Source organism: Octopus bimaculoides, chromosome 16 (assembly GCF_001194135.2).
Source record: "Octopus bimaculoides isolate UCB-OBI-ISO-001 chromosome 16, ASM119413v2, whole genome shotgun sequence".
In the NCBI taxonomy this organism is placed as follows: Eukaryota; Metazoa; Mollusca; class Cephalopoda; order Octopoda; family Octopodidae; genus Octopus; species Octopus bimaculoides.
Window position 1 is genome coordinate 37359948 of NC_068996.1, and position 9630 is coordinate 37369577.

Below are 9630 nucleotides of genomic sequence, written 5' to 3' on the forward strand. Positions count from 1 at the left end.
TATATATATATATATATATATGTATGTATGTATATATATACATACATATATATATTAAAAAGCTCATTGGCTAATCACAACACCAGCATGTGTTGTGGCAGTTTTTCTATATATTGCTGGCAGGGAGATGAGTCACGGCTATATCTAGCAGTCGAGTGTCTATCATTGATAAGACCAAGGAAGGTTGAAATAGCATGATCTGGTTGTCTCAACACTGGAGGTAGCGGGAATTTATCTCCTCAATAGCCTTATAAGCAAGCGTACATTTTGCACCAAAAGATCACTATGAGAGTTTCTCTCGTGATATCTACTGCAGTATAGTCTATTCTAATAGAACATCCACATTTAAGTGGGCATAAACATTACCTCTCAGTCTTATTACTGCCTCTGTCGCTAATATACATGTATATTATTGTTATTCAAATTTTATGAGTTAAAATATTTTTCTCTTATAGGTTGATGTACAGAACTGCACAGTTCCTTCACTTGGTGTTAAAAAACAAAATTCACCACCACCATCATCATTTAAGCAAGAAGAATATGAAGAGCAAACACAAAGGTAAGAATTCTTTTTCATATGTTAATATGTGGGGCTTTAATTTTGATGATCTTCAATCACATTGAAATGAAACTCTCTCTAGTAAGATTTTTTTTTTTAATAAAACTTCCTTTTTAACTTAGAAAATATCAATTATTAAATTGTTTATTACAATTAAGTAAAGATACTGTAAAATATTGTATGCACAAGCATGACTGTATGGTAAGACGTTTGCTTCTCAACCACATGGTTCCATGTTCAATCCCACTGCATGGCACCTTGCTTCTCAACCACATGGTTCCACCTTCAATCCCACTGCATAACACAATGCATGGCTGATATTTTTCATGAAAGCAAACCAAAACCTTCAAGCTTAATTTATATGTGAGCCCTATCCTGTGACTGAGTTTCAATTTCATTTCTTTTAAATTGATAATCTTCTTCAAAGAACCAACACAATTACCTTTTCGTAAATAAATCTGTGGTTTTTATGTCAACAAGAAATTGTCTACAATTTCAGTAACAAGTCCTTTAGTCACATCCTTCCCGTGAACGAGGAGAGGGAGAAAAATGTCAGAAACAAAACCAATGTTAAAGAAAAACAGTCCTCTCCCAGGACCCCAGAGTATTTACGGACAAAGCTCGTCATAGAAGAGTATAAAGACATCTGTGAAAACCAAAGTAAGGTTAGTCACACTCTTAAGTTTTTTTTTTTTTTTACCAAAGGACTATAGTAGAAAATGCTGCTGTTGATATTGCCTCTGCTGCTGCTGTTGTTGCAGCTTTGGTTGTTCCTTTTTGCCCATCTTAAAGTGTTTCCTTATATTGTCTAATTAAATGTATCCTTCTCAAAGTCTTCTTTCTCTCTATAGCAAGTTAATTCTTTTTTTTTTGGCCTTTTTTAATCAAAAGATATGGTAACAGATGTTGGTAGGTGGAAAGAAAGATGAAAACTCGGAATGTTGGGAAAACATCAACTTCAACAGAGGTGGAGAACGGCTTTGTAATAAAAAATGTCTACCTCTGTGGGTGTGGGTGGGTGCGGTAGTAGTAGCAGTTCTGTTTCAGTTGTGAGATTAATACTCCAATGTGGGTCTCACCTGAACTCTGTAAACTAACAATAGTTGTTGGAGGTGAAAGGCCAGACTTTGTGATGCAATCCTAGCTATGTTTAGGATGTGATCCTAATTGATAATGTGACTAGTGTGTGATGTCTACCTGAGTGTCTTTCATAATTAAGGTGAGGGTATAGTGTAATGATGTTTCATTGATACAACTGGCATTTGTGTCTATTGTTGAAAGAAACAAGACTGGCACATCCTCATTGGGAGGATGCTTTTACTGGTCTCTGTCCACAGAGTCACTGTGAGTTTGGCCTGTGGTGTCTATGATGTAAGTGGACCATGCGTAATTGGAGAATGTTAGGAAAAAATGAAGGTTAACAACATCTACATAATGGTTGGGTGTTGTTGATGCATAGAGTGGGAAGTAAATCATTGATGTAGAGAAGGAAGAGACTTGGGAAAGGAAACCAAAACTTAAGACATACCAGAAGTGATTAGAATCAGAAGACTATCTACCACAGTAAAAAAATGGTGTCCTAAAAGCATATAGCCCTTTCTGCCCCATCAGGCATTCGTCACATCTCATTCTCATAACACCAGCTCAACCATCACCACCACCACTCATCTAACTATGGCACTGCTCAGCAGCTGTAATCACTTCAGAGTGCACTTCCTTTGCACTGCAAGCTACCTTCTCTCCCCAACCCCATTCTCGAAACTTCTATCCCTTGTTCTCATTATGCATACTTCCTTTCCCACTGCTCTGTCTTATCACCTCACATATCTGCTATCATTCTCAGCACCTCCTCATATCTACCATCATACCACATTCACTAAACATCCCCTTATTTATCCTCACATCTTCCCTTTCATCATCATCACACCTTGCACATCACCCCTCCACCCTTGCATTATGATTTCTCCTTCTTCCTGAGCCACTACTATCTCTCTCACCTTATCACCTTCTCCACACTCATATTTCCCATCAACCATACTTCCATCCTTGCGTATCATTCAATACATTCAATTCACCTCTAACAATCTGTTACACTCTCTTCACATTTGAATGAGACTACCCATCCCTGCCTTATCCTATCCCCTGATAATATCCTTTCTTATACTCACCAGCCTTCTGTGTTTGCTTTGGCACACTGTTACTACTATCTTTCTCCTTTATAATCACCTTCTCAATTACTACTTATAATGTAAGTAAGCCATATATTTCTTCTATGTAACAAGACACCTGTTCTTGATTGCTATAAATGCTTTAGCTTTTCAGAACCTGGCATAAGACCGCATCCCACTTCCTAGTACTATCCTCCCCACACACGCACTTAGTCATGGGGACTTTTCTGTTCCTTGTTCTTTTCTATCTTTGCAACTTACTTACTTGGTGACATCACTAGTGCTGGTGGCATGAAAAAAAGCATCCAGTACATACTGTAAGGTGGTATGCGTTAGGAAGGGCATCCAGCCATAGAAAACATGCCAGTATTGATACTGGAGCTTGGTACAGCTGTGTGGCTTGCTGGACCCTGTCAAACTGTCCAACCCTTGCCCACATGAAAAATGATTTTCAATAGGCACAAGCATGGCTTTCCCAACCAGAAATTGGGGCTGGTAAGTTGTAGAAATTCTCTGACAAGCACTTTTAACTCTTTCTGGAGGTATGGCAAGGAGCTGAATCTTGCTGCTTCACATATGGCCTTCCAGCAGCAACTCTCTCCTGCAAAGGTTTAACCACAGTCTCCTGCAGTTTCACAGAGCTATGTGAATTGAGCCTGTTGTTGGAGGAATTCTAGTGTGCAAACACAGTCAGAATGCCTGTGGTGTCTGTTCCTGCTGGCCATGACTTCATCGTGTCTGTTATAGTTGTCCATACCGTGCTTTACAGTTTTCACAGAGCAATGAGCAGCAGTCATGATGTCAGCATTTTGACACCCAGTGTGAATCATCACAATACAGGTAACTCTTTTCCAATATTCAGATGGCTTCCAGTCCTCCATGTCAGCTAACTTTATCTCAGCTACAGCTTAAATCTTTATGCTCTCCAATAATATTGACTGTACACCAATACATCAAGTTCCAAAAAATAAGACATAAAAAAATCATCAAATTTAGTCCAAATACCTTTTCCACTCTCTCTCTTCCTACCCTTATGATACCTTCTAATCTTTCTCTCTTTTTCTTTCTCTGTGTTTTCAATGCATTCCTTCACTACTCCTCCACTTCTGCCTCATCTCTCACCATCCTCTTCCCACAACTCCTCCACCCCCAACACCCTCTCATCTCTACATCTTTGGCTTACCCTAATGACCCTGCCTCTATATCTCTTTATTTTTTTGTTGTTGTTGTCAGTGATTCTCTCCAGATCCTCATTATGCCAGTCTTATCTCATGTCCTTTCTCTGTCACCACTTCTGTCCATGCTCACTCATATAACGTGTGACAGTCCTGTCCCTTCTAAACAACCCATCTTATCACCCTGATTACTCTGTCCTTCCCTTTCTCACTAACCCCTGATACAAATCCCTGCCTTTCTCCTGTTCCATCGAACCACCCTCCCTCAATTGTGTCTGCTCTGATACTCTGTTCACTCCCACCCTCTCTCAACTTTCAGTCAATTCCTCTTTTCATAGTGTACCCTCTCTCATCACCTCACATACAATCATTTCACACACTCTCTCTCTCTGCTGTTCCCCGTCAGTTATAGGGACCCTTTTTGGCCCTTAGTCTTACCATTTACAAAGCAACCTCAGTGGTGCTAGTGTTGTGAAAAAGCACCCAGTTCACTCTGCAGAATGGTTGGCTGTAGGAAGGGCATCCAGCTATAGAAAATCAAGCCAACACAGACATTAGAGCATAGTCCTCCAGCTCATCAGATCCTGATGAGTTCACCTGTCCAACTTATGCCAGTTTGGAAAATGGATGTTAAATGATGATGATGATGATATATACAGGATGCAGCAAACAACTTTTCATTCATCAACTTTGATAAATATTTTGAGGACCCGTCAAACCAAGTGAAATCATAGTTGTGACTGTTCTTGATGCCATGTAACTGGCACCTGTGCCAGTGGCATATAAAAAGCATCTTTCGAGCATTGAGCCTCACAGAGGCAACGTGGCCAATGCAGGTGTTGTGGAACTAGCAACTGTGTTGGTGGCACGTAGAAAACACCTTTCAAGCACTGGGCCTCACAGAGGCAATGACAAATGACAAGACCCCTTGGCAATATGCTATGCTTGAGAAGGAAAGTCCATCAAGCTGAGCGAAATTATAGTTGTGGTAGATATTGGTGACATGCAACTGGCACATAAAAATAGCTATTACACTCTCAGAGTATAATAGGTGTTTTTATTACACTCTCAGAGTGTAATAGGTGTGTAATAGGCATTAGGAAGGACATCCAGCTGTAGAAACCATGCCAAATCAGACTGCAATCTGGTGCAGCCCCTCAGCTTACCAGCCCTAGTCAAACTGTCCAACCCATGCCAGCATGGACAATGGATGTTGAATGATGATGATGATGATGATTTCAACAACAAACACATGATGTGCACTAGTCCTAACCATGATGGTAACAGGAAAAAAAACCTGTAAAACATTAGCTACATGATGAGGCCATTACTCTCTGCCTAACTTCACTTGTACCTCACCAATGGCAATATAAAGCACGGGAGGTCTTTTTCAGTCGCAGAGAGAGAGAGAGAGTGATGTGTGCATGAATATTTACATTGCATAAGCACTCTTCAAACATTGGACGATATGCTGTGCTGAAGGACCTGTCAAGCTAAGTGAAATTGTAGTCATGGCCAATGCAAGTGCCATCTGACTGACACCCGTGCTGGTGGCACATAAAAAGCAGCATTCGAACTTTGGACCTCACGAAGGCAATGACAGGTGACCGAGACCTTTGCCAATATACTGTGCTTGTGTAGACCTGTCAAGCCAAGTGAGTTTGTAGTCATGGCCAATGCCAGTGTCATGACAGTGGCACATAAAAAGCACCCATTATACTCTTGGAGTGGTTGGTATTAGGAAGGGCATCCAGTCACAGAATCCTTGCCAAATCGGATTGGAACCTGGTGCAGCCCACTTGCTTACCAGTTTGCAGTCAAACAGTCCAACCTATGCCAGCATGGAAAGCGGACATTAAACAATGATGATGATGATGGTGTCATTGCATTTACATTCATTGTTAACAATAAGTTCTGTATCTTTACACGTTCAAAGTCCAGTGAAATAAAAACAAAAAAACAAAACAAAAAAATTTCTGTACTTGAAAAATAGATAAGAGCTGAGAATAAGGCATCCAGCCAAAAAATACTATGTCAATGAATGTTTGTTTAACTCTTTAGCATTTATACTAGCCACATTTGATGCAAATATTCTCCTTGTTTTATGCTCAAACCAGCCAAATTTGGCTTCTCACACCTACCCTACAATATATCATTTTTAAAAATAAACAATTACATCATCAAAATCTCAAAGCTACAAGATAATGCAGCATTAATTCAAAACAGTGTAAATGAATAAGTCTTACATCTGACAGAAAAATTTGAATGCTAAACAGTTAACTTGGTAGTTCTCAACCCTGACCACATGGCCCCCACAGGTCCATATAAGATTTTGTTGCTGAAGTTCATGTGCAATAAATTGGTTTTACTTGTACAATATACAAAATATTTTAACAATTTTTTTTAAAAGAAATTTCTATTAATAGTTAATTATAAAAATATAAAAGGGTTTTTTCAAGCATCAAATGGCTTTGATGGTCCACCCTAATAAAATAGGTGTCAAAGGGGTCCATAAGTGAAAAAAAAAAGAAAAAAAAAGGTGGGGTTGAGAACCACTGGTTTAACTCATGCTTGCATCAAAAAATGAATATAAAACAAACAACTCTTAATAAACATTCTAAAAAGATTTCTTGCATATACAGAACCTCTAAAACATACAAACAATTTCAACCAATTAATTGCCCCTAATTTCATTTACCTACTTATTTAACCCTCTTGCGACACCGTAGCCAATTGATTGGCCCAAATGATACAAGCTGAAAGGACTTTGAGGCAGATTCATTGGCCCAATGGAACAAATGTTTTAAAGTGTAATAACCAGTCAGGGATCGTCTTTCAGTCCATGTTATTTAAAACTATAATATATATATATATATATATATATATATATATATATACATATATATATATAGTTTTACATATTTATGAAATAGTTTTAGGTACTTTATCCATTGTTTTCGACATGCACCCATCAATTTCAGTCTCAACAGAAAAAAACTTTGGTCTTTCTGGCTACACATACCAAAACAGTGTAATAAGATTCCAACTATAGATCCACTTTCTTAATTATTACCTAGTCATTATGTCATCTAAATTCTTAGTTTTCAATTTACTGTTTAAAATCTATCCTTTTATTTGCTTATTATTTGACATGTCTTTCTTTCCCCCCCCCCTTAACAATGACATTAATGTAATACATTGTTTAACATCCTTAGACTGATCTATTAAATCTTAGATTATTTATTATTAAATGCATATTCTAAACAGCATGGGATGATTTAAATATTGTTACAGGGGCACAAGCACACACACACATATACATAATGGGCTTCTTTCAATTTACATCTACCAAATCTACTCACAAGGTTTTGGTCATGCAATGTGAAATATTCATGCACACACGTCACACACTCTCTCTCTCTCTCTCTCTCTCTCTGAAAAGGACCTGTGTTGTTTTGTTTTTTTGGGGTTTTTTTTTTTATTATCTCAATTCACAAATCATCATCATCATCATCATGTCCACTTTTCCATGTTTGCATGTGTCAGATGAAGTTTATCAAGACAGATTTTTCTATGGCCTGATGCCCTACATTCTGCAAATACTTCTGTTAATTTGTGAACTTTTAAGCTGACGGCATAGATTGGATTGTTAATTTACTCCACAACAAAAGTAAATTGAAAAAGATTCAAGATATTACTACCTAATTAAACATTACACTGAATTAAACTAGTTACAGTGCTAGATAGATGCACTGACAGGCATTCCTTATTTCACCTGCATTCCAGAGAATTCACCTTAGCACATGTCTTTGGAATTGTAAAACTAAGCAAACAACCCCCACCCCACCCCCATTCTTTCTCTATCCCATAAAAGGTTAATTATCACATCAACACAAGATCATTAATCAATTAGATAACATTATTGGAAAAAAGTACATATTGGGGAGCTGTATGACCATCCAAAGACTTCCAAGAGATCATCATCTTGGCTGTCGCTACTACCACTATCATCATCATCATCATCACCACCACCATCACCATCATGACCATCATCATAATTTTTTTTTTGATGCCCATTTTCCTTGTTTGCATGGGTCAAACAGAATTCATTGAAACAGATTTCCTATGCATGCATAAGTATAGGAAAGTTTGTTTACTAATATTTGTGTAACAGAAACAAAAAGAAAAAAAGGTAAATAAATAATATAGATGCAGATATGGCTGTGTGGTAAGAAGCTTGCTTCCTAATGCATGGCACCTTGGGCAGGTGGGCCTCCCAAAGCCTTGTGAGTGGATTTAGTAGATGGAAACTGAAAGAAGTCCATTGTGTGTGTGTGTCTGTGTGTGATTAGGCCCCCATAACTTAGCAGCTTGGCATAAGGGACTGATAGAAGTATCATGGCTTACAAAAAATTAATAAGTACAGGAGTTGATTTGTTCGACTAAAATTCTTCAAAGTGATACCCCAGCTTGACTACAATCTAAAGACTGGAACAGATAAAAGATAAAAGATGATAGATAATATATATAAGGAGAGCATGCAGCCAAAGGAAATCTACCCTGATGAGTTTTGTCTGATCCGTACATGCATGGAAAATTGGGTGTTAAATCAATGATGATGATATTGATGATAGTGGTAGGTGATGGTGGGGATAATGAAACTACTCATATTAGCAGCTAACATTAAAAGCCTGATTGTGATGGTGGTGATGATGATGATGATGAAGAAGGAGAAGAAGAAGAAGAAGAAGCAGCAGCAGCTAAAAATAAAACTACTGATACTACCACAAGCTATCATTAAAAGCCTATTCTTCTTGTGCAACAGAACTGGTTGGTGAGCATAATTCTTACCCACAGAACCATTCCTGTACCTCCAAATACAGTAATCAAATGATATTTTCAGTGATTTACTTAACTGAAAAACTAAAAATCTATACACAATGACATCCTTTTTTTTTTTTTTCCCCTTGGTATTATATATGTGAAAAGAAAATTTTTTATTTAGTATTTTAAATCAAAGAAACAAAGCAAAAAAAAAAAAATAAAGCATTTATTTTAAGTTTTCCTGGGAAAAATTTCATCATCATCATACAACTTCTTTCCATTCTGGCATGGGTTACACAGTTCGGCATCATCTATCACATTGGATGACCGCATTGGTCTCCAGTGTCTCAGGTTTGGCATGATTTCTACAGTTGTATGCCCTCCTTAATGTCAGCCACTTCACAGAATTGTAGCAGGTGTATTTTATCATGGCACTAACTCTAGCAGTCACATTATACCTTGCAAAACTAAATAACCTGCCACACTGATAGAAGAAATGAGCGAGTGAGAAGGCTGATGATTTTAGGTGATGTGATGAAAGGGTGAATGAAGTATGATGTATGGAATAAGGTCCATGCAAAACTTTCCTCTGTGACAAAACCCACCTCTGGACTATGTGAATACATGGAAGACCATTGAAGAATTTCTGAATGGTGTAGGGCACAGCATCAAGCTGTTAGTGGAATGAACTTTAAATGAACTTCAACACTTAATGAGGCTTTCAATAGTGTTTGTCTTAATTTTTCAAAGATATGGTATGATGTTCTTTCTATTATGCTCATTTTTGTGATTGGGACTTTTATGTAATTAATGTCGTATTTTACATTCCAGAGAAGTGTTCATAAACTACAAATAATAGAATTAAAATTATGATTCAAATTTTTTTCTTTTTTGGGGGGGGGGG

The 9630-nt window shown here is 37.7% G+C and overlaps 2 protein-coding genes across 2 annotated transcripts in view; one reads left to right on the forward strand and one right to left on the reverse strand.

The window, feature by feature from the left end:
• Nucleotides 1–9630, reverse strand: part of LOC106867811 (synergin gamma) — a 269410-nt gene that overhangs the window by 98766 nt on the left and 161014 nt on the right. The gene's annotated exons all lie outside the window — the stretch shown is intronic.
• Nucleotides 1–9630, forward strand: part of LOC106867813 (inner centromere protein A) — a 54057-nt gene that overhangs the window by 13146 nt on the left and 31281 nt on the right. The window contains exons 2-3 of the mRNA XM_014912836.2: nt 456–559; nt 1059–1224. Of these exons, the coding sequence (XP_014768322.1) occupies nt 456–559; nt 1059–1224 (270 nt within the window). The remainder of the gene's footprint in view (nt 1–455; nt 560–1058; nt 1225–9630) is intronic.